We start from the raw sequence: 27,955 nt of genomic DNA on the forward strand, positions 1-27,955 counted from the left end.
AAATTTAAATAAATATTAATTTTGAAATTTATTCAGCAATAATTTTTATTAACTATGTAAATTTTTATTTTATCTATTGTTATTCTAAACAAAGAACTAGTGAAGTTTTAAATCTCTTTCACATAATTATTAAATCATCAAATTTCATGATTGGTGTATTCATTAATAGAACTAGAGTGATGATGTGCAGAATTTTTCAACAAACTTTCTTATTATTCGAGTGTTTTCAAGTATTACAAACATCTTTAATGATAATTTTTCAATTTTTAATTCAAATTAGTAAAAACAACATTAGTAATCACGATTTTAGTGAATTTCGAATAGAGAACTATTCAGAAAGCTAAAAAAATTTGAGTCAATTCTCTGTACAAATTTAAAAACTTTAAATGTTTTATTAATATAGGCAAATTTTTTCTCAATATTTTCACATGGACGTGATACTTAAAGGAAATAACTTTCCAAGTAGAATTATCACATGGTTCCAAACTGGAACCTAATTTGAATCTTTGAACATGTTTACTTGATTGCCTGCCCTTTGCAGGATGGTTGAGCGTTACCTGTGATGTCATTGTCACGAGTGGGCTTGTTTACAAAGGTAGATGAATCCCTTATCGCATAGCCACCATCCAACAATGTTTTATGATTAAAATATATTTTATGATTATTACAAACGGGAACAGATATCATATCAAGTTCAAATAATTCCAAAATTTAGATAATGTACTATATGTAAAGTGACGACGATGTTATTTCACATAACCGCTTCTATGTGTACTCTTATCATGTAATTAAATAACAACTGAAAAAAGATTACATTATCACACACAAATATTAGAATAATTTATAATTCAGAATTATTCATAACAATATAAGTATTTTAATTTTTATAAATAACTTTACTTACAAATATTTAAAGGAATATAGTAATAACATATTTGCACTAATATTACTATACTTCTTTAGATCAAGCAAAAAACACTCAATAAAAGATGCAAATTGAAACTTAGAGTATGTATACAAATGAATCTATATATATAATCGAGACGAGTTGATAATAATAATAATAATAATAACTCTCCCATGGTCACCACCTGGTCGTGGTGGGAGAGCCCAGTAATTTTACTGATCCATAGGGCAATGCAGGCTGGAGCACAAGCTCCTGGTAGGGACACCCATGCCAGTAAGGTCTATGGGGAGAAATGAAGCTAAGAGTGACCACACACCCACATTCTGTGGAGATACGTATTATGGTAGTAACCAGATCCAAATGTGATACCAGCTCGGACGTCGCCCGGGTTAACAAGGTCCGCGTTCGTGAGTTAGGCAGAGGCTCACGTTCGAAAAATAGGCCACAGTCTCCCCTGGTTACCGGTGGCGAAAGCAGCACCGGCCCAAGCATGGCTACTGCAATGCCCTCAACAGATGTGAGGAACCAACCCAGCCTTGGTGTTTCTGTGGCAATGCATCCACAGACCACAAAGGCTGGAAAACCACGCCAACGGATGAAATGGACGGTAGAAATGAATGAGTTTATCATCCGTACTTACTACACGATCACAAAACTCAAAACAAACATGACAGCATACAGACAACAACTATACCATAGATTCACACAACAGTATCCTCATCTCACTGTCACCGAACAAAGGGTTGTTGATCAAAAAAGAACAATTATACACAACAACCTTATTCCCCAAACAACACTTGAACTTTTCAAACAACAGGTTGCTGATCAAATACATCAACAGACAGAAACATCTAACATTAATGAAGATCATGTAACCTGTCAGGATAATCCAGTAACAAGCATTGATAATAACACACATACAACAATTAGCACTAATGATACTACAGACACTTCCTCACCCATCACTAATAACATAGACATGGATTTAGTTAATACGCTCTCACTTATATTTCAGGAAACACTCACTAAATATACAGGCACAGATCCCACACAAAGACCACGAATACCAAAAATCAACACGTCGAAGGAAGTAGGAAAAACACTAAATTATGTAAACACTCACTTAATACCACACTACATTCATTCAATTTCTACACTCGCAGACATTCATACATTAGTTTATGCTGGGGCAGTCACAGTAGTGACACACCATGGACTGAAAGTACAATCACAGACAAATACACAGAAAACACAATTCTATCACAAGCCTGCCTGGCAGAGAAGAATAGAAACACAAATAAATGACATTAGACAGCAATTAGGCAGGCTGACACAATACACTAAAAACAACATAACACCCAAATTAAGGAAACAGCTCAAAAACATTTTCAAGAAAATAAAAACACACACAAAACATGAACATCACAACACATGCATTACAGAATACATTGATACACTAAAACAAAAACTTGCTGCCAAAGCACGTAGACTCAAACGATACAAAACATGTACACTACGAAAACAACAAAATAAATTATTTACAAACAATGAAAAACTCTTTTACAGACAAATTAATAACAAAGCAAACACTGATACACAGCACAGTGGCACACCAACAGAAGAAGAACTCACAACATATTGGTCTTCTCTTTGGTCCAGTGCTGTCACGCAAAATGCTGAAGCAGGCTGGATCGAGGAGGAGAACAAAAACTTACACAACATACCAACTATGCCCTGTGTTGAAATAAGCATACATGATTTCCAATACACTGTTAACAGAACACACAACTGGAAGACACCTGGTGTAGACAACATTCACAATTTCTGGTACAAAAAGTTTACATCACTGCACCAGGAACTAGCTAAACACCTAACACACATCATCATCAATCCACAAGACATGCCAAATTTTCTTACTCAGGGCATCACCTACATGAAACCTAAAAACAACAATACCACAGACCCCACACAATACAGACCAATTACATGTCTCCCAACACTCTACAAATTATTGACATCCTGTATTGCAAACAAAATATACAAACTTATTGAAGAACACGACATTCTAACAGAACAACAAAAAGGTTGCCGTAGAAATCACAAGGGATGCAAAGAACAGTTACTCATAGATTCAGTCATTCTACGGCAAGCACACAAACAACACAGAAACATACACATGGCATATATAGACTACAGAAAAGCATTCGACAGTGTTCCACACAGTTGGCTGCTACATATTCTACACATGTACAAAATACATCCATCACTCATTGCATTCTTTCAAAACACTATGCAGCACTGGAGAACAACACTACATCTCAGGGTTAGTAACACTTCCATACAAACAAACCAAATTTTTATTAGGCGAGGAATTTTTCAAGGAGATTCCTTGAGTCCTCTCTGGTTCTGCCTAGCCTTGAATCCATTATCCAACATGTTAAACAACACGCAATATGGTTACAATATCAGACATGAAAAAACAACACAGTATACACTGTCACATCTCATGTACATGGATGACATAAAACTTTATGCATCCACACAAAAACAACTTCATCAACTCCTACAAATCACACATTCATACACCAACAACATACAAATGGAATTTGGCCTAGATAAATGCAAAACAGTTCACATAGAAAAAGGAATCCTGAAGAAAGAAGATTTTGCACTTGGAAATGGAGACGTTATTGAATCCATGGAAGAGGGCGAGTTCTACAAGTATTTAGGATTCCAACAGGCCAAACTAACAGAACATGCACAAATAAAGCAAAGATTAATTAAAGAATACCAAAGTAGGTTAAATGCTATTCTCAGAACAGAGTTAAATGCAAAACACACAGTTAAAGCAATAAACACATATGTCATCCCAGTACTCACATATTCTTTTGGAGTTATACATTGGACTCACACAGATCTTGAGCAACTCCAAAGGAAAACAAGAACAACACTTACTAAGCATAAACAACATCATCCTAAATCCGCCACAGAAAGATTAATCCTTCCACGTAAAGATGGCGGATGTGGCCTGATTGACATAGTTAACCTTCACTACAAACAAATACAGTTACTGCGAGAGTTTTTTTATGAAAAACAAGAAATATCACAATTACATAAAGCAGTAACTCTAGCAGACTCGAATAACACACCATTAAACTTACACTCACATAATATGGACACAACACAACATATAAAAAGCATAGACACCATTAAGCAATCGTGGGCTCGAAAGGCACTCCATGGCAGGCATCCTTATGATCTGGCCCATGATTTTGTTGACAAAACTGCGTCAAACAGCTGGTTAGCTCGGGGATGCCTCTGTGGGGAGACGGAAGGATTCATGATTGCCATACAGGATCAGGTCATAAATACTAAAAACTACAGAAAACACATACTCAAAGATGCAACACTCACAAATGACACATGCAGAAAATGTCACGTCATGCCAGAAACTATACAACACATCACCTCTGGTTGCAAGCTCTTGGCACAAACAGATTATTTACACAGACATAATCAAGTAGCAAATATAATACACCAAGAGCTTGCAAGGAAACACAAATTAGTAGACATCCATGAACCATATTACAAATACATTCCACAGACAGTATTGGAAAACAACACGCACAAAATGTACTACGACAGAGCCATAATCACAGATAAAACAATTTACCACAACAGATCAGACATCACACTCATTGACAAACACAATAAAATCACATACATTATAGACATATCCATTCCAAACACTCACAATATACAAAACGCATGCACTGAAAAAATTAGCAAGTACACAGAACTCGCCCAGGAAATAAAGCATCTGTGGAGGATGGATACGGTGCTTATTGTACCTGTTGTTCTCTCCTCTACAGGTATCATACCACACACACTACACAAAAGCCTGGGCACATTACAATTGAATAGAAACACATACATCACACTACAGAAGGCCACTATATTGAATACATGTCATATTGTAAGAAAATTCCTGAATACAGACACACACACTGATACACTTCTTTAATTTCTGTTTTGGTTACTATGCCTTGACTTTGGTCCGGCATAGTACACAGCCACCGGTGTTAACCGAGTATATCTCACTTAACCCAACATAATAATAATAATAATAAGTGCAGAGCCCGAACGGTTAGGAGTTGAAAGTTGAAATTTGGTACAGAGTTAGAGTACATCACGAGAACGCACACTAAGAAGGAATTTTTCGAAATTCCTCCCCACGGGGGAGAGGGACAGGATTAAGGCTTAACACTTCCATCAACAATGGAAGTGTTAAGTAAGAATGGAAGTGTTAAGAGAAAGCAACGTGCAAGACGCAGATGCAGTTTCTTTCGTTTTTGTGGGATATCGAACCCATCTAAAAATTCTCTAATTAGTCTGGAAACAGGGAGACCCAATTCTTGCATTCTGTGAAAACAGGTAATGTTGACTATAATGTAATAATGTTAATCTTCGCTATCGTTGCTTTTGCCCAAGCAATGCCGGGCCTATCTGCTAGTAATATAACATTCCCAAAAACATTAATTATTATTTAATATTAGTCTACTTATCATACAATACTTTATACAGTATTCCAAAATTTCACTACTTGTTTAAAAATATATAACTCTCAAACATTAATGTTTTAGAGACATATTGTGGTATAATTTGTATATATAATTTAAAATAATTCTTAAAATTGTGAATTAGTCAATTATAAAAAATTCTAGCAATGAGCTGCTTAACTTTCCCAGCAACTTTTGGTAGCATCATCTGTTATCATATTTTCTTTGAAAAAAGAAATTATATTTTTAACTATTATAAAATGGCAGAAAGCTTAATTTTGAGAGTAGAGATAGTTTTATAAAAAAATTGTAAATGCTAATAACGAATAAAATCGTCGTTAAGTCAAACCCTACTGGAGATACACATGACCCCCATTATCTCCCCACCACCTAGACTTTTAACCACCAATACTTAATAGCATCTATCCCCCTAATACATAAACCTCCTTGCAAAATTTCAGAAATTTTCGACAAAAAGCACAGGAGTTATTAAGCTTCAAACAGGTTGAACAAAATTGTGCCACACATGTGCTATCTAATATCCATCCATACGTACAGAAAAAAAAAATAACTCTAAATATTTTTGCATTTCTTGACATTTCAAGGTCCCAAATCTAAAAATATAAAAATCTTGGAGGGTCATTTTTTGACTGATTGCCAAACTTTTCCTCTGTTTTATACAACAGCAAGGAAAGTAAAGATTAAAAAATTTTTCCGGTTATTGATTAATATAGAACAAGGATATCTAGACAGTAAAAATCATAACCATTTACTGTATATGATTTTTAGTGCTTAGATGTCCTAGCTCTATTGATTACTCAAGTTTATTTTTCAGAAACTTTTATGAAACTATTCAGTTCAGTTACTATTAATTTTTTGTAAGAAGTTCGACCAGATCATCATTAACCATTGATAATGACTCTCAAAAAAGCTGGCAAGACTGCCAGGACTCAATCATGTTGCTAAGAGTTAGTAATCAAATGTCTAAATTTCTTACAATGAAAATTAATAGAAAATCATCAGCTTTTCCTTCTTGTAGATTCACTAGAAATTCACTGTTTTAAAATTGTATTTTCAATTATCACCAACTTTGTAAAAATATCATTCCTGGTTAATTAAACTATTAGAAATAAAACTTAAATAACAAGAGTTATTAAAAAAAAATTAAAAAATCTTTAATGAACAACAAAGTTACAGAACTTTTAATGAAAAAACTATATTGCACTAGAAACTAATTGAACAAGTTTAGGAAGTAAAACTATTCTGCACGAAAATACAGAAGTTAAAGTTTCTGTGGTTTAAACACAATATCTAGAACAAATTTCATCAATATGTAAATTTGCCTGTTTAAAAAAAATTGTAACACTGGTTGTAGTTTCGAACTTGCTTGAATTGTAAAAATTGCAAGTAACATTGACAGTTATAATTGGCTACAAAATTTGTTCTTTACAATATTCACTGTACTGAACAAACATTCAATTTCTTCTGCGTTTGACACTTTCTTATACACAATTGTCTTTCAAATGCAAATAGCGCTTATAGTAATAAGAAAATTGTGAAGACATCCAGCTGCCAGATTGATGCTTTTAATTACAAGAACATTTTGAAGCATTCTAATACAGTTAATTAATACCCAGCCAGATGTATTTTAACTTACACAACACCACCTTACCTTACTGAAAATTATTTATTAACTGTAACAAACTGAAAAGTTTTCAATCTTTTCTACAGGCCATCTTCATGTTTTTAAAAATCGTGATTTTTAAAAACTTGAAGATGGCCTATGGAAGTTAAGTAACTGTATAAAAATACAATTTAAAATTGAAAATTCCTTCAATTTCAATTGGTGGTTCTATCTAATATAGTATATTCTTAAGTGTTTTTTGATTCTTCTGAAAACTTTCGAAAATTATCAATAATTGTCAATACAAAAGTCATAAATTGGTAAATATTTTACATTCAACAGACATCTGAATATATCTGGCATCTGTATCTGTAGATATAAGAGTACAAATACCAGATAAATTCAAAATATCTATAGATATAACTGCTCAATTTAAAATACATTCAATATAGCTACAGATATATAAAAAGTCATACTTCCAAGTTATAAACTTTTAAAAGTTTATAATGTAATTAATCCAGACAGTGTTGAAATAATTTCCTAATAAATCACGACATTTTACAACAGAACAATAGCATGTATTACATATAGTTTTTACTAGCAATATTAACTACTGTAATGTGTGTGTCTTTAGATCCATAAATGTGATGGTATTACTGTGTGATACATCGTAATAAATAATATTCTTTAAAAATCAAAATATATAAATTACAGTAAGCATCAAAATCCTAAAGAATGCAAGAGACTATTTTAAAGAACTGGAAAATGTTGAAAAGCACATTTTATATGAAAAACTTCATATTTATTTGCTTACTAATGTTTATGTATATAATTATAATATAATTATCTGAACAATGTAATTATTTTAGTAATAATAGTAACATACAAAGAACATATGCATTGGAAGGATTTTGATGCAGACAAAAATTATCATTTTTGTGGAAAAAGTACACTTCAATTATCAGTATATCCTCCTTTGGCCTTTTAAACCTTCCTAATGTGATCAGGCATAGAATTAATAATATTCCTGTTATCGTGCAATGTTACCTTGTTCCACCCATCCTGTACATGTTCCCATGATTGGTGGATGCTTTCAAGAGGAGCAGCATAGTCAGACAAGTGACATTTAAGAAGGAATCAGATGTGTTCAATTGGGTTGAGATCTAGAAATTGAGATGGCCACTCAAGCAGACTAATATTTTGATCCTGAAACCATGACATTGCCCTCCTACATGTACTGTACAGTATGTTTTGGATCATTACCTTGCTGCTAAATGAGAACTATCATTGTGGTAATAATCAACAGATTGTAACAAATCATTGTCAAGTATCTCATTGTAAATAATGCTATCCATTCTATTAGGTACAGAACATAGCATTCCAGGCCCAAAATAGATAACACAGTCCCAGACTGTAAGACTGCCACCATCAAATTTTAATGTTGTTTGTACTTCTCGCTCAGTTATAGACTTCATCGATATAGTCCATACCCATTTTCGCCCATCTGAACCAACTCTATTAATTTTGGATTCATCTGACCATACAATCTTCTTCCAATCTTCTAAGGTCCAGTTTTCATAGCATTTTGCAAAATTAAGACCTTTCTGTTTATATAATTTGGTAAATTTAGGCTTCTTGGGCTTTCAAATTGTTATGTTTTAGGCATCTGTGGATAGTTGAAGTTCTCACTTCTATTCCCAAGCCATGTTTTAATTCCCTCTACAGTGAAACCTTGCTTAACGAGCACAACAAATCAAATTTTTGTTTAGAAATGACTCGCTTAACAAGCAAAGTTTTGCATAATGAGAAATGAGGAGAGGGGAAGTCCCAGATTGTGTGCATGTTCCATCATGCTATTATCTGTAAATTTTTGTTTTCTGCAAATCGAATTTGCATTCCAGGTTGGTTCATTCCTTGCTAGAAGAAATAATGATGATGATGATGATTCATGCTCCTTAACAATGTATATTGTATAATTTTCTTTGAATAAACGTTATACATAAAATACCATATTTACTCGCGTATAAGACAATCTCACATGTAGGACGAGGTGTGACTTTAAAGATCAAAATAAAAAAAATCAGATTTATTAATACAATTCTAATTTTATTTCATTTAATCAAAAATAAATTATCATCAAATGCATGTATGAAGGCAAACAACCATGTTTTCTTGACACTATCACCTTTTGTCTACTTGGACTCTCCCTCCGAAGCTTTGTTACAATTCTCCTCTTTTTCACTCTTACTCCACAAAGCATTGTCCTCTGATCCATCGAGTTAATTTAAAATGCAGTATTTCCTGAATGACTGCTATCAGCTTTTGAAGATTGCTTTTCCACGCACCTGATACCCATGTAGCAAAACCAAAAGATTATAATGCATGTGACAGAAAAAAGTTTATTTTTAATGATTCAGAATGTACAAATATTCATTAAAAATACCAATTTAAGAAATATGAAATAACTACATTTATAATCATTGCTAAGTGACCAGTTATTTTCGGATCATCTCTTTAAAAGCAACATTCACTTTGACCTCGATAGCACCCTGATATAATGACAGCATAAACTATACACAGTTCACAAAAATTATTGCAGAAATGCAAAAGATCCTTCACTTGCGTGTATAGGACAATCTAGGTTTTTGAAGCAGTGAAAAATGAATGAAAAACCTCATCTTATACACAAGTAAATACAGTATTTGAGTATTTTGTTCAACATGGAATGCATTTTCATATTTTTACATTAATTTCTATGGGAAAAATTGTTTCGCTTAACGAGTGTTTCGCATTACAGGTAAGGTCCTGAAATGAATTATGCTCATTAAGTGAGGTTCCACTGTACTTGTGACATTTCCCTCTCCACTCATTATCAAATGTTTTGTTTTGGCACTCAATGTTTTCTTCCTGCTAGCTCTTAAATTTTTGTGATATGGTAGCTCACTATTTTTTATTCTGGATACACTCCAATGCCCAACATCAACTAATGCTGTTTTCTCAACAGAAAAACTTTTCTTCAGCAGGTCCATAATACAGAGTTTCTCCTTACTAGAAAGCTTCATGATGACACATATCATGCAGCAGCTCAACTGCATATTTATATGCTAATATCTCGTTACAATGAACAAAATTATATTGTTTAACATTGATGTTATAACAAATTAATTTATGCATCAAAATCCGCCCAATTCATCAAGCAGGATTTATACACAACGATATTTTTAAAATATGATAATTATTTTAATTTTTTGCTATTGTGTGGATATTGTAATAATCTTACAGTTGATTTATTTCCTTTTACTTTCACATATCAAATAGTTTTTGCTATTTTTCTATCATATGTACGAACCTTGGGAGGATTTTGATGCTTACTGTATATTAACATGAGGCATAAATATATTATAGGCTATGTCAACCTTCGTTTTCTTCATTGCAAAAAAGGAGCTGTTCTGTACTAAATAGGCCAATAAAGAGAAGAGAAAACAAATGATAGCCTACTCTAAGGCTAACCTGTACTTTTTTTAAAACTCTTTCTGTCCTGTGGGCACTAAGAGAGCCTCTTTTATGGGTTTGGCCAAGCCCACAATGGGGCAACCAGGTGGCGAGGGACGAGGCCTGATATATCTGGACAGAACACCCCCTGAAAAATTTCTGGGGATTTATCGACCCGTTTGGATTCAAACCTGGGTCCCCAGAGCAGTAGGCTGTCACCCTGATTGCTCAGCAATCCGACCAGCTAACCCATATTGTCAGAGATTATGAGAATAATGATTGGGTTAGAATTGGAACTTCATAATCTTTCCTAGCAGAAACAAACTGACATTATTACATTGCAGCTTGTCAATTAGAAATTAAAAAAAATCAAAAATTAAAATCAGTAACACAATGACCATGAAACTATATTGTACTATGTGAACAATATGGTTTCGGTGGATTGAGGTCAATATTATTTAACATGTAACTCATACAAATTGAAGAAACTAGTGTATAATTCTTTCAAATTCCTTACATATTTGTTTTCGATAAGATATTGAAAGTGATCTTATATTCAGAATTCTTGTATTTAACAGTAATTTATAAATGAATAAAGTTTTGATTTTTTTGTGATGTTTTTATTTTTCTACTTTAACAATCACAAAAGTGCCTTACTTCATTCAAAACTTTTTGCCCTATTGAAAAAATCTTGCCATTAAATTAAAATACATTGTTCAACAATATAATTGTTAGAATTTGGGTTAATAAGAAAAGTAATCAAATTATCATTTTCAACGAGGAAATCAATCTCTTGTAATAGGGCTTAATAAAAAAAATTTGGTTTTTTGTTGGAGCTAGACAGAAAAGGAAAAAAAGCTATCGTAGAATGTGATCTGGTTTTCTTTTATCAATAGGTTATAAACGGTTTCTCTTATAAAATAACGAAAGAAACAGATAAAAGAATTCTAAGTTCTCTGTATTTGAAAACTGCCACATCCTGCATTTGCAGGAAATTTTCCTAAAATAAGAAAAAAATAATGAGTTCTCTTGATTAGAAATTAGATAACATTTTGAAACTAAACTATTGCAGAGATGAATCAGTGGAGTTGTTATGCATATCAAACAAGAAAAAAAAATCTTTACTACAATCTTTCTGTCAGTGTTGAGAAGTAAATGGATATTATCATCATCAATTCTTTCCTTGAAAATTTCTCTTTATATCTTCATCTCTGTTCCAATCATTTTAAATTGTTTATTTTTTATTTTTTGACTATTGATGGACATAGAATAAAAGCCTTCTTAGTGTCCTGATAGGGCCTTTATTCTGTGCCCATCACGAGTTCAGCCAGGTCTACAATGGAGTGACTGTGGGTGGTGAGAGACTGATCCGACATATCCAGAACGGGCCACCTTGAAAACTTGACGTTTTTCTGTCCAAATTCATTCCTGGCTCCTTCTGAGCAACAGGCTGACACCTTAATCCCTCGGTTATCCGGTCTTCGGTGAAATTTAATACGCGATATTCAAGAATACTATCGAAAGTAATTATAATAATGTATATGAATGAATACAATGGAAAAATAATGAGGAAAAAATTGTTGGAAATGCACACAATGCCAGAAAAAAAAAATTCAATTTAACAATATAATAATATATGATTTTGAATCAAGCCACAATACAAATTCTTTAAACTTTAAAAATTCTCAAAAATTTTTACTTTATACAACCACATTATTCTACTCCAGCTGTTTAAATTTAATGAGTTCAAAATTTTTGATATCCCAATCCAATTATTAATTAGATCTAATTCTATAAAGCATTATATAATAATTTTATAGTCAATCATACATAGAACTTATAGACTACATATAATAATAATAATAATAATAATAATTTATATTCACAATTATATAAAGTAACTCAGTTAATTACATAGTTACTTATATATTAAACATATAAATGTATAGTAATGTAACTAAGTAGCTAAATTTACTGTTCATACCTATTCTTTCTAATCATTATTTTGATATTAAAATCAATAAATGAAAAACATCAATAATTATTTAATATATGTAATAGTGCCATGTAATTAGATAATTGATATTAAAACCAAAAAACTGGGCAGATTTAATTACTTTCTGTTTTTTTTTCTTCATTGTTAATTTTTTCGTTATACTAAAATTCTGTTAATTAAAATCAATAACAAATTATTTTGATAAAATGTAATGCTTTAGGAAAAAAGTCCATTAATTAACAGTAAAATTTAAATTTTGATAATTCTAAAATCTCTCCTCTTTGTTATATCTGTCAGTTTTATAATTCACAATACTTTATTATGTAGTAAATAAATACAATTACTAAAAGAAACATAAAACTAATACTCAAAATTATAACTTATTAAAATTTTACATTTTTGACTGTCTGGTAACAAGAGATAAAAAGTTAATTTCACCATAGTAAGAATTTTTATAAACTGGTTTGAATAAATTAATTTTTTCAAAATTAATGAATTAGTTTTGTTAATTTCTCTTTTCATTTTATTACAGCTTTAAATACAGTACTATTATTAGCATATATAAATGGTGAAATATTAATGTGTTTAAAAAATCTGAAAAATTAATATTTCATTCATATTCAGCAATTTTACATTTTAACTGAAATATGAGAATAACAACTATTGATATGTATAGGAATAATTTATGTGAAATTGTTCCATAGGAAAATGGAATTGACATTTACTACACAAGACAGTCTTTTTAAAAATATTACACTATCACATTTTTAATAATAGATCCAAATTTAATTAAAATTTATTATTGCTGTAGTAGGTTATTAGCAGGAAAATAAGCTATAGAAATATACAGAGGCGTATTCAGAAATACACTGTATATAAACAGTTTCGATTAAGGAGAGAGAAGCCTTTTTAGATCTACCAAAACAAACCTATTTCTAATGCCCTTTTAGCGATAGCAGATCGATACGCTTTTATTGGGAAGCAATTTTCAAATTGCAGACCTATACATTCCTGCTATGACAGTGATAATGAATAGGTTTGTCGGTCATTCGTTAATCTTGAAACAGAGTTAGATGAAAATGAAAACCAGATATGGAAAGCTTGGGGCCAGAGACCACGATTAACTATAATATGAACTTCCGGTCAGGATCGAAAGTTTCTTTTAAAAATTAGATTAAAAATTGCAATCTGACATTATGATGATGTTACAACAATTACGATTTTTTAACAATTATTTCAATAGTTTATTATTAAAAATAGCAAAAAACAAACACACTTAGCGTCGAGTTATAAGCGAGGTCGAGGCCGAAATTTTAAACGCGAAAACGTGTACGTCGGACGTTGAGCGCCGCTTTCCTGTAAGCCTAGAAGTTTGACAATGGCGTTTGGAAAGTCAGTGGAATCATGCTCGATATTCCAAAGGCCACTGCCAAACTTCTAGGATTACAGGAAAGTGGCGCCGAACGTCCGACGTACACGTTTTTGCGTTGAAAACTTCGGCCTCGACCTCGCTATAAACTCCGTAACGTAACCGTAACGGAACAAACTTTTTTACGCTTTACGAAGCAGTCCATGGTGAGCATGCGCAAAATCATCGGCTGATGGGCACTTGTGCAGTTTAGAAGGTACGGGTGTTTGAAAGATTTTCTTCCCTAAAATTAATCGATTCGAGACTAATTTGACTCGATCATTTCCAAAACACGTATAATTTTTTGGGAATAATCCATATAAAGTATGCTATATACAAAAAATTGTAGAAATACTTACCGAGTGTGCACTGTTCGAAGACACCATTGCTTAAGCTTGTTTTCGTCGCGGAGCGGTACAGTACGGCGGACGCGTACGAAGCGTGTCATGTGACAGTTGTCGGTGCTATTCGGTCACGTGACTACTCATCTCTGACGTGTCACCTGATAACATTCTATTTGCGAAGAATTCGCTGAACTTTACACACATTATTAATAGAAATATTAAAACATCAATCCATTCTGAATATGGATTAAAATCAACATATAATAACGTATGATAATGCGATAAATAACTAATAATTCTGCTCTGCTTTTAAATGGCCTAATCTCTTTCATGTAAACAAAATTGTATATTTATTTACATCAAGACATTACATATTACGTTGCATCTGATTAATATTTATCATTATAATATATATCATGATAGAAATATTGTGGCCAGCGCTTTTACCTTTGTTGTTTCACACAGTCAATAATAATAATAAGTCGTTTCTAATTACAGTAAAAATACTATAGTATATTCCCCAAAAAATTACTCGTGTTTTGGAAATGATCGAGTCAAATTAGTCTAGAATCGATTAATTTTAGGGAAGAAAACTTTTCAAACAGCCGTACCTCCTAAACTGCACAAGTGGCCATCAGCCGATGATTTTGCGCAAGCTCACGATGGACTGCTTCGTAAACCGTAAAAAAGTTTTGTTCCGTTACGGATACGGAAAAGGTCTTACGGTAGTTTATAACTATTGCTATAGATATCCAGTGTAGCAAACATTTACGAATACGGATACGGTTACGTTACGGAGTTTATAACTAGACCAGGGGTGGGGAACCTTTTTGTTCATGAAGACCACATTACAAATCATCGTCCCTTATAGAGGCCGCATTGAAATTTTTTTTGTCATTTTATCCCTAGGCTTAGGCCGCTAAGTAATTTGAAAGTTATGTAATAAAAGAAAGACAGTCTATATATGCGTGTGTGTGTTGTAAATTTATGTATAATAACTATAGAAAAAAAATAAAGGTCTTAAAAAATATATATCAACATTTACATCACAGGCCGCAGAAGACCACACTTGTTGGCCCAAAAGGCCGCAGGTTCCCCATCCCTGAACTAGACTCTAAAAACAGAAAACAATTAACTTATGTAAAAACTTCTTTGTGTTGTACCTCATATAATTAGTTTAATAGGTCAAATTGATTATTTTTAATTTTAAAAATTGTAACTAATAAGCTATAAATTATATATTTTGATTAATCTTTCAGATAAAAAAGAAGTCAACATTCTCCATTTGACTTTCAATGGAAAACAATTTTTCTTCTTTTGTGTATATATATACACACACACACACCTGTATTGAAATAATACTGTACTATTATTATTCTGTTCTATTTATATATAAGTTGAAATAATCAATCCATTACTTTTAATTACATATATTGTAACTGCAACTTCATACTGTGATAAAATTTGATCAAGAAAATAGCGATTCTGAAGTCAATACGCACAAATTTTATAATAAAATTATTTTCCTGAATTTTTCTCTAGAATTTTTATAACACCTAAAAGGTTTTTCGAATATAAAGACATTTTCAAACTTCCTACAGATTTACGAATTTTAAAAGATATTTTAAAAGATATTTAAAAAATTTTCATAGTTACTCTATGGAAAGTAAGGGCACTCCTTAATTTCACTCCCTTGATAAATTTAAGGTATTGTATAAATAAGCATTGTGAGATAATGAAAGCACAAGGGCGATAAATCATATTCTTAGTGATGATTTCAAAGATTATAAATATATTAGCGAGGTTGAGGCCGAAGTTTTAAACGCGAAAACGTGTACGTCGGACGTTCAGCGCCGCTTTCCTGTAAGCCTAGAAGTTTGACACTGGTGTTTAGAAAGTCAGTGGAATCATGCTCGACATTCCAAACGCCATTGTCAAACTTCTAGGCTTACAGGAAAGCGGCGCTCAACGTCCGACGTACACGTTTTCGCGTTTAAAACTTCGGCCTCAACCTCGCTATTCCCTTCTGGATTTGAAAGCTTCGCCGAAATAACGTTGTTTGAACTAGCCTAAAATAACGAAACTTTTACTATGGTTTTAATTTTAATGTTCTTATTACTTTTCGAACTATTACTTTTTATAAAATGTTTCATTTACTACAAAATTTTATAAAATTTTCTTATAATATAGGATCTATGAGATTTAAAATTAAAATTCTCTCCTTACAATGAATTACTGCCAACTTTTCAAATCGGAATAAAGATTTGCTAATTGGGAAAAGTAACTTGATGAAACGATTTTTCTCAATAGGAATATGTGATCGAATTCATTTATCTTCACTACTTAAAAATATAACTACGGAGAAATTACACTTTAAATGAATTTATCAAAAATTCTCCAAATTGTTTTTGAACTTACCCTACAAAATTAAAAAGAAATTAAATTACAACAGTAACAGGAAATATGAGCAAATCGAGAATGATACATTATTATTTATAAAACTAAGCAGGATATTTCATCTTAAATCACATTAAGCTGTAGCAAGTTCTACATTATTATTAAAGAATATTGCAATAAATAAGTTTTATTTTTTTTAAAAAAAAAGTAGTTTCATCTTAAATGTAAAACAGAAAGCAATTAACATGTTTAGTAATAAATTATACGTTTCAGTTTGCACTACTTTGAAAATGTATGCATTTACACGATTGACTTCACTTTCGCCCATTATCTAGGCACGATTTATGAAAAGGCCACATTAAAACAATGATGATGAAGATAATTTTCTGATACGAAATCTAAACTACCCAAGAATAGTTGTAACGATCAGATTCAAGTCTGAGCATATAATCCTCAGTGGTTGAATACAGTAGAACTCGGATAAAACGGATGGCCATGGCCTTCTCCGATTAAACACTACGAATGTAAAAGATATTATATCACTTTTAAACCTTTTTATTTTTATACCTTACTGAATTTAATCATATATAAGAACAAATTTTTACATCTTTTATATAGAGCTAATACACGTACGTAATAGTTTTAAAAATACTGTATTATTATTATTATTATTGTAGTTACATATTTTAATAGCGAGGTTGAGGCCGAAGTTTTAAACGCGAAAACGTGTACGTCGGACGTTCAGCGCAGCTTTCCTGTAAGCCTAGAAGTTTGACAATGGCGTTTGGAATGTCGACATTCCAAACGCCATTGTCAAACTTCTAGGCTTACAGGAAAGCTGCGCTGAACGTCCGACGTACACGTTTTCGCGTTTAAAACTTCGGCCTCAACCTCGCTAATATGAATGATTTGTCTCACACTGAAGTTAAATAATAAAACACAACAGAAAAATCATTTTGTAATACATGTTAGAGTTTCAAATTTCTATATGAATTGAAGTATGAGAAAATTAGTGTATTACAAGTTTGTCGGGATAATGCGGAATCTCCGTTAATCGGAATTCTACTACATTTTCTTTTAAATATCATATGGTTGTTTAGTAAATAGGAATTCTTCACTGTTCGCTGATAGTGAACAGTGAAGAAGAGTTGCAACAAAGGTTGGGGGATTGGCAGAAATGTCTGGAGAATGGAGGAATGAAATTAAACATTAACAAAACAGAGGTTTTGGCCAGTGTTAAAAATCAGAAGATAAATCTGAAGTTAACGGATAGAAACGGTCTTGACATCACGCAAAAGGCTAAGGTTAAGTACCTGGGAGTGATGATAGATGAAAACGGAGGATGCACCGTGGAGGTGAAAAGTAGAATCAGTAAGGGGTGGTTAAAATGGCGAGAACTGGCAGGGGTACTTTGTGATGCCAAGATGCCGAGGAAATTGAAAATCAAAATTTATGAGGCAATAATAAGACCGGTCCTTTTGTATGGGTCGGAAACGTGGACCCTCCGAAAGACAGAGGAGTTGATGTTGGCGAGGACCGAGATGCGAATGCTGAGATGGTTGTCCGGTATTTCGCTCAGAGAGAGAAGGAGAAGTGAAGAGATCAGGAGAGAACTGGGGGTTGAATGTATTTTGGACAGGATAACTAAATCTCGATTGAGGTGGGTCGGACATATGCTGAGAAGAGGAGAGGATGATATGGCAAGGAGGGCTTTTGACCTGAGAGTAGAGGGGAAGAGAAGTAGAGGAAGACAGAGAAAGCGATGGGTTGATGTGGTGGAGGAGGATATGAAAATAGTAGGACTGGAGAAAGGGGACGCTTTAGATAGAGGAAAGTGGCAACGCAAGATCCAGGAGGCCTACCCCTGCAAAGGGACAAAGGCAGCGAAGTAGTAGTAGTAAATAGGAATTTTTTATTTTGTATTCAGCAATTACTTTCATATTTGGTTCAATAAACATTGAATTCCTATATATCAAATTATAATAATCTTGATAAAAGTAGTCAATTTACAGTAGTAAATTAATAAGTTACATTACTTTTTCTAATGATGCTCCACATTGCTTTTCAGATTGCTTTAGTAGTCTATACAGCACATTTGAAGAGTATATTACAATGCATCACGTTTAATTTGTAACCTTTTTTTTTTAATTTAATGGATTTGTACTTAACAAATTATTCCTGTAGGACACTTTCAAGTTTTCTGGATTAGTTGATAAAATACTGATTTTTCCAAAATAAGAAAAACTAAATATTAAAATAAGTTGAAAATTAATTGAAAGACTTATTATTGAAATTTTTTTACATACTTCCAAATAAAAACAACTCAAGAAGATAGAGAATGAAATATTTTATGTAGACTTTTTTTAAAATCCAACTCAAACAATCAACAGTAGATAACTATTTATTTGGTTACAGATAACTGAAGAATTCACATCTTTCCTTATCAGGAAATCATACATTTATTGTACTGTATTAATTTTTAATTTATAAAACTTATATTACTAAAAATGAATATGTTTTACAGATTAAGAAATATTGCTTTTTAGTTATAAGTTTATTTTTTACAATCAATTTACTTTTGTGAAATTGTTACTTTGACACTTTTTGTGTGTAATTTATTCACATGTTTATCTGTATAAACACAAACATATATATATACATCATATATTTTAAAATATTATATAGTTATGTATCAACTCACTCATAATTAATTAAAAAGTTGCTGGGTTCATCAGCATTATCCAAAAGGGTAATTTAGTAACTGTTCAAATTATTACTACATGGAAACATAATACAAAAATATGTAATCTCACTTTCATTTTTTTTTCAATATTTTGTAATAAGTATTTAATAACCCAATGTTTTTTTTACAAATATTATAAAGCATTCCCCCCTCATTTTTTTTAATCCTTAGATTTCTAAAGTTTTGTTTCTTACTCAAAACTTTTCACTCTTTTAATATGAAAAAATACTAATATTGTATTTCTTTCAAAATTTAATACGTATAACTTTCCCAGGTGTAAAAAACTTCTTTAGTTTTCTATCATTGCAAAAAACCAATAATTCTGATAAAACTTCAAATTCAGTTATTTTTGAATTATTAAAAAATTTTAAATTTTGAATTAAAAACATTATTATATTAAAAGAAATTAATAAGAAACTAAGATTATAGATTTTAACAAAGTACGAGTTGAATGACTTTTCATACAATTTCTACATATAAATGACATTTCAAAAATTGTTAAAATAAATTATATAGTAGTCCCTCTTTATATAAGTCATTTGAATATAACAAATTATTTTTTTATCTCCCAAATATAAAAGTGCTTTAGCCACTAGTGAAGAGATACAACAGTTATATTGCACCATCTGATAATATATTGTATATGTAGGGAGTAAGCAATATAAGGGGCTACTGTATTATTTTACATAAGGGAAAAAAATAATATAATACTGTTCTATAAATATATGTATTAAAAATAATTAGTATATTTTTGAGAATGAAAGTTTTTTTTATCAAATGAATATTTGAAAACTTAAAAATTTAATACAAATTTTGAATGACTACTAAAACAATATTTTAATTTTTTTTCCCTATCATAGGAAAAAAAATTAAAATATAATTTGGTAAGAATAAAAACTATTATAATAGTTTTTAGCATTAGATTAATTTTAAATCCAATAAATTTTTATAATGTACAAAAGTAATTCATTTTTTAAGAATTACTTTAATAGTTTTTAAGAAAAACTATAAATAAAATTAATTTAAAGTGCACTTAATCACCTTATAATGTTAAGTATTGATAATAGTAGTTCACCTTGAATCTAAGTCGAATAACTACTGTATATTTCATTACTTAGAAATAATTTATATGCTAAAAATACTAATTCGTAGAAATTTATTTTGTAATATAAGTCATTATTAATTCATAAAAATAAAAGTACTTAAAATTTTAAAATATAACTTATTTCTATAATCTATTAAATAATTACTTATTAACAAATAAATAATGATTTATTTTTTAACAAGTAATTAACAGAAAAATAATTTTTTAATCAAATGTATTTTTTTTTTAATATTGTGCCATCCCCAGCAGGATCTTTTAATGTTTTTACATATTGAGGCAGACAAGTAGCCTCAAATAAAATATCCACTCAGCTGTAGAACTGTTATTTTTCTCATGTGTGTGTGAAAGGACAAGTGAGAAGTCACCTTTTTATATTATCTTTTTTTAAAGAATTTTTTAAATTTTGTAAATTTATTTTTAAAAAATATTTGTTTTTTAAATATTAAAACCTACAGTGCTTATTTTTAAAATGAATGTTTGAATATTTCTAACATTTTGTAGGAAAAATTGATAATTTCTCTTTATTAATTTAAAAATTCAGAAAGAAATTAATTTATCTAAATAAAAATAAATTTCAATTAAATATTATTAGTAAATTTATAACACTTCATAAAGAAAAAAAAATGCTTAATACTTTAATTACTTTGACCTTAATTCTCATGTACAAAGACAGAAGAAACAAATACAGTACAATATTTTACTTTTATACACACAGAGTCAAACCTTGATTAGCACTACAATTTTTTTTTTTTTTTTTTTTTTGTCTCTGACATTGACATTATATCAAGTTTGTTGCTGAACCAAAAGATCTCAATGAAATTAAAATTACTTCACATGTATTAATGGAGTCTATATAGAAATTTCAGTTTTAAAGCTTTAAATCATAAACTTCAATGATAAAAGTATAGTTTAAAATGCGAAATTGCATATTCAGCAATTCACAGATACTGAATGTTCTCTATTATTTATGGAAAAGATCTATTCAGAAGTATTTATTGATGATTTTTCACAAGTATCATTATTCAGGAGGGTGCTATATCAAGATTTGATAACATATATATAAAAGAAGTATATAAGTATATTTTTATATCTTAAAATAGCTTACCATCTTTCAACATCTTCAGCCCAAATATGAAAAATAGAGCTGTTGAGATATAATGTGTATAAATTCGAGGTATCACAGTTGTAGCATAACCCAAAAATGCTATCAAAGGAAAAGTTTGAAAACAAGGTTTTGTTAACTAGTTATTAAAATATTTTAAAAATATAAATATATAAAAATAGTTATATTTGTATTTATTTAAAACTTTAAATATTTGTTTGTATTGAAAGCTATTATAAATATTTTAACATTTTCATTTATGAAATTCATCCAATAGTACAATTTAAATATTATCATTAAAATTAAATATTTTAATTCAGTTAATTTAATTAACAAAGTTATTTTAATTAAATATAATTATATAGAAAATTTCTTCAATATTCTTAATTAACATGACTATTTTGAAAAAGGAAAGATGTAATATATTGGGTTGAGTCATAAATAAGTTCCTTTAGCAAGTAGGTGTAAATGACTCAAATACTTGCCAGATGTTGTGTTGCTTCAACTGAGTTTTATTAGTGGCTATTAGCAAATAGTCTATAAATGTAAATTTTAAACACTGAAGTGTCAATAATGTAATAAAAAATTTTTTTTGAATTCATTTAAAATGGAACATTTGAAAGTGCATGTACACCATATCATGTTGTGGGAGTTTAAACTCGGCAATAACGCTACAGAAACAGCAAAAAAGATTTGCAATGTCTACGGCAGCGGTGTAATTTCAGACAGAGTAGTTTGAAAGTGGTTTACAAAATTTTGTTCTGGTGATTTCTCCTTAAAAGATGATGAAAGACCAGGCTGCTCCTCAGACTTTGACGATGACATTTTAAAGGTCCTGATTGAGCAGAATCCACGGCAAACGATGAGGGAGTTAGCAGAGAAACTGCACACATCCCAATCAACCATTAATTGTCACCTCTAAAAACTAGGAAAAGTAAGCAAGCTGGGAGTTTGGGTTCCACATAACCTTAGTGAATGGAATAAAGCTGACAGAAGGTCGATAGCTGCTACCTTACTTTCTTGGTAAAAAGAGGGATCTTTTTTGGCTAAAATTGTTACAGGAGATGAAAAGTGGATCACATATGAAAATGTTATTCGAAAAAGACAATGGGTTGACAAAAATGATCAGCCACAACCAGACCCTAAACCCAGTGTGCATGGAAAAAAAATTTTGTTATGTGTATGGTGGGATCGTCAAGGAATTATCCATTTTGAGTTGTTGCCACACAATGAAACTGTTACTGCAAATGTATACATACAACAGTTAGAGCAACTTCGGCTAAAACTTCACGAAAAGCGTCCTGCACTTGTTAACAGAAAAAAAGATCACCTTATTGCATGACAATGCAAAGCCACACACAGCGAAGATTACACAAGAAAAAAATTTTGGAGTTTGGCTGGTCTGTTTTGCCTCATCCACCATATTCACCGGACCTGGCACCAACAGATTTCCATCTTTTCCGGACACTGCAGAATGCTTTACAAGGGCAATGCTTCCAAAATGATGACCAGATTCAGGAGTTCATCCAGGAGTTTTTTGATTCAAAACCACCAGAATTTTATGCAAGGGGAATTGACAAGTTGCCCGAAAAATGGCAAGAAGTCATTAATAATGATGGTGAATATGTGTTAGATTAAAATCTATTTTTGTACATTTTATTGGCAAATAAATTTCAGTTTAGAAAACAGAACTTATTTATGACTCAACCTAATATTTTCCTTATCAATTACTGAATCAATGTCATTATATTACTTGTATTTTATATTTGTATATTAAATATTTAGATAACTGATATATCCAATTTGATAAACTGTATAAAATTTATATATAATTATTAATTTACAAATATAAAATGTAAAATTTTATTATTTAAAATTTTCACTTTTAAGAAATAAATATTTTGAAGTTGATTACATTAAATACAGAATAGGGGCTATCCATAAGTGATGTCCACACTGGAAGGGGGAGGGGAGGGATTGAGCTTCAGTGGACATCATTTATTTCATTAAATTTTATACAGTTTATGCATTTTATTATATTTATTTCAAAATTTTTTGTATGTTTTGTTTCTACTTGTTGTATCTATCATTCATAAAGTGAAAGGTTTTAAGGAGGTTTGAGTTTTGTTCCACATCTGAAGAGGAAAAGGAAACTTACAAGTTAGACAAACTTAGACAAGGAGGGGAGGAAGAGTAAAAATTTCAAGAAAAAATGAAGTTGTAATTTACAGACAGCCCCTTAGTTTCTGTATCTTCATTATACATATTAAAAAAATTTTAATATCTTTTTCCAATTAGATATTCTTAACATATTTTTAGTATAATTTCAGAGTATTTTTAAATAATTTTATTTAATGAACAATTGAACAAGATCATATATATATGATTATTATTTACTTAAAAATTAATAATGCAAATTCTTTTTATTAATTAAAATGGTAGCAGATAATATTTAAAAAATAATTAAATAAATTCAAATAAAAGGTTTTTAGTAAAAATGTTTTAAATTAATCAAGAAGTTAGCTTGTTTTAATATTAAGATTTCTATGTTTTTGAATTTAAGAAAAAGTTTATTGTTATTATTTTTGACAAAAATTCATTTAAAGTTTTATATTATTTTTCTAAAAAGACAATTTTTAAATTGCTTGGTTGTCTTTGTTATTTGATTATCTGAACAGTTATACAATCAAACCTCAGTTTTCAAACTTAATTCATTCCTAAAAGTTGTTCAAAAAACCAATTTGTTCTCAAACCAAAACAAATTTTTCCATAAGAAACAATATAAAATGGATTAATCTGTTCCTGAATCCAAAAACAAAGTCTTTTTTATAAAAACCTTTTTAGCTGTATTTCATGCATAAAAATATCTAAAAATGCAATATAATATTATCTATATCCATTTTATATATAAATTAAAAGCAAAATGTTCTGTCATCACCAACTGAAACCATCACTTAAAAACAGCATTATTTAAATAGAGACTCAACTCTGCCTAGATGAAATAACCAAATCAATCAAGACAAGCAACAAGTACTTTATTCACACTTTCCAAAATATTATGTTTCAATTGCTTTGATTTAAATTTAAATTAATTAATTTTGATTTTATTTTTAATTTTAGTTTTGGTGTAAAAACCCATAGTTTTAATTATTATTTTTAGTTTTAATTAACTGGCTACCTAGTATTAATAAATATTAAATTAAATATTAATCTTATATTAATACAGTTTTGTTACTTAATTTGAGTTAAGCACCTTTAAACAAAGATTTGTGGATGTCATTTATGTTATATAAATGTCAATTAATGCAATTTTTCTTAATTAATTTGATTTAAATTCAATTGAGACACACACCAATAAATGGTAGTAGTATCTTACCCACATGCTCATTGAAATCTAATTTGAACAACATCATTGATTGTTCACGTCACAAAGTCTAATGACACCGGGTGATGTCAGTACCACTAACTTCTGAATTCATAGTCCCGTCATTGACTTTCTTTAACACAGTAAGTATATGGAATTGATCATCTGTGTCTCTAATCTGTGGTCAACTCTTGATGAGTAGCTTGCCAACTGAGTTATCATATGGCAACCAGGGAAAATATGGTGTTCAAAATTCGTAAACAGAATTGTTTGAAACCTGAAGTTTGACTGTATTGATATAATCAATTTGTCTTACACATATCACGCACTAATGTTATATGTAAAACTATTAAAAAAAATGCAAAATAATTGATCTAAGGATTAACATTTCCTTCATGTTTCTTACCAGAAAGAATGGTCATCACTACTAATGCAGTCATTGCTCCAAGAAATACCACTAGTCTTGAATGATGCATTGCCAATATGGCAGCAATAAAAAATGTTTTGTCACCCAATTCAGATACAACAATGACAGACAGAGATGCTACAAAAGCATGAATAAAACCAACTTGATAACTTCTGCGAACATACCTTATTAACGAAGCTTCAGACCAACCATTCCATTTAAACTAAAAAAGAAAACAAATTTGTTATAACTAATAATGATTTGGTTTGCTTTATTTATTTTTTAAACTATAATTTAAAGAATTATTATACCATAAAATATTGTGCAATATCATCTTTAAGAGGAAAAATTTTATAGTTATCAAATAATAGAAGTTTTAGTACAATTTTAAATTAACATAGTTCACTGTTAAAATGACTAATAGACCTTAATTTTTTTCCTTTCTCTCCTTTAATTAATTTAAATAGACCTATATTCTTTAACTTTGGCCTCAATTAACATTGTTATTAAATTTTTAAGAACACACAGTCTATTCAATATGAAAAAATAAAAATTATCTTGCTAAAAATCTTTTTCCTTTATAATCTAAAGAAATTAAAATTTATTTACTGTTACTGTTATTTAAAACTTTGTCTTATGATTTAGACAAAATGTAAACAGTTTAAAATTATTGAAAATGTTTGTTTGCTTTAAATTTATACACTGAATCAAAAATTTTTTTGCTTTGATTTACTTGACTTCAAAGAATAATTATAAAGTTTTAAAGAACTAAAGCAGCTCTTTTTTTGTGCAAAGATCAAAAAATTTGATTTTTCTGCAATTATTTAATTTTATATAATATTCAATTAATTGTATAGAACACAAGCAATTATTTATTGTGAAATCATTACAATGCTGAGCTGCAATTTTTAATCGTGCTTTTAATTTATTTAATTTATAAAATAAAATATTCTCTCCACCTCAAATTAGTACTGTGGTGTCTTGCCCCTGTACATCATACTTTTCCTTTAAAAATACAGTTGTGTCAGTCATCTATTAACTGCTTTCAGGGGAAAAGTTTTAAATTGAAATAATGAGACTTCCAGTTTGGATCAAAAGTTTGTATATAGTTAATTGGGGCCTCCTTCCCCTAAGACAGTGGTTTCCAACCTTTTCTAGGATGCGGAACACTTTTGTGAGCAATTTTCTTTAGCGGAACACTTACTTAAGTTAATATGAAATACGTAAAGCTTGTCATCAGTTATTTTATTAGAATTGAGCAGTTATAATTCAAAATCTCTACTCATATTATTAACGCCAATTCTAAAACAGGAAAAAATATACCTAAATAACTTTAATGGGAAACTTGCGCCTGATGTTTTTTACATATTTCATTCAGTTTTTATCATTGCCTTTATCTTATTCGAAACAGTAGTACACTCCATAAGTACGAGTAGTACATATATATTTAAGTTTATGAAAATTTTATGATTTTAATTTTTTGATATTCGGAGGTTCGAATACGATTGTACACTTTCCGATTTGCGACTAAATCTGCGAAACACTTGGGAAATGCTTATGGAACACCAGTTGGGAACCACTGCCCTAAGATTTACATATCTGGTCTCTGATTTCATCTATCTAACTCCATTCTTGAGATTAAGGAAAGACAGTTGGATGGACAACATTGGGAATTTATAGGTCTACAATTTTTTCAAATTTCAGCCCAATTAAATGAAAATGTAATTGAAGAAATCTTTCTTCAACAAAGTATGCAAATAGAATATAAATTAAAAATTTGAATTCTGATTAATTTTACATAAATTCAAAAAGCAATTACATTTTAACTAACAATTAATAAACATGATGTAGTGTACTTAAGACAACAAGTTAAGCTTTTAACAAACAATAGCTAAAGCTCACATCATTGATAATTATATTAAATATTTTATAACTAATGTTTGCCTAATGTCTAGAGATTAGAGCATATACAGTATTAAAAAAAAAAGGCCATTTTAAATAGATTTAAATCTAAAATTAATAGCATACTGCATGAAGAATTAAAATGACTTCAAATATTTTATTGTAGTAAAACAAAATACTATGTAGTATCTATTTATTAATAAGAAACTACAACTCAACTGTATTGAATTTGAAAGCCTACTTAGTACATGAAAACGTTAAATTTATAGAACTGAAAATCATGCCTCTCCCAGCATTATTTGTTTTCATCCCTAATAATTGTTAGTATTACCTTTAAGTCTTCAAGCAAGATGTACTGGTACATAAAATTACTAACATGAGAAATGACTATTTTTAACAAGTAATCAAACTATTTTAAAATTATTATCTTCCATCTTTTCAACATATAAAGATCTTTTGGTCTCAGGAGACCTTGAAACATACATATATATATATATATATATATATATACACACACACACACACACACACACACACACTATATAAAAAAAGAAAAAGTTCTTTTCTTTGTTTGTATAATGTTTTTGGGTGGTTAAATAGGTGCAA

The 27,955-nt window shown here is 30.1% G+C and overlaps 1 protein-coding gene across 2 annotated transcripts in view; it reads right to left on the bottom strand.

Moving 5' to 3' along the window:
- LOC136975130 (putative divalent cation/proton antiporter TMEM165) overlaps positions 1 to 27,955 on the bottom strand; it is a 43,025-nt gene that overhangs the window by 11,403 nt on the left and 3,667 nt on the right. Inside the window, exons 2-3 of one of the 2 annotated variants that reach the window (XM_067270150.1) lie at positions 25,448 to 25,670; positions 21,681 to 21,779 (exon numbers count right to left, since the gene is read on the bottom strand). In XM_067270150.1, coding sequence (XP_067126251.1) covers positions 21,681 to 21,779; positions 25,448 to 25,670 — 322 coding nt within the window. The remainder of the gene's footprint in view (positions 1 to 21,680; positions 21,780 to 25,447; positions 25,671 to 27,955) is intronic. The other variant, XM_067270151.1, reaches the window with a different exon arrangement.

The sequence above is a fragment of the Centruroides vittatus genome, unplaced genomic scaffold (genome assembly GCF_030686945.1).
Source record: "Centruroides vittatus isolate TY-2023 unplaced genomic scaffold, ASM3068694v2 contig_364, whole genome shotgun sequence".
Taxonomy (NCBI): Eukaryota; Metazoa; Arthropoda; class Arachnida; order Scorpiones; family Buthidae; genus Centruroides; species Centruroides vittatus.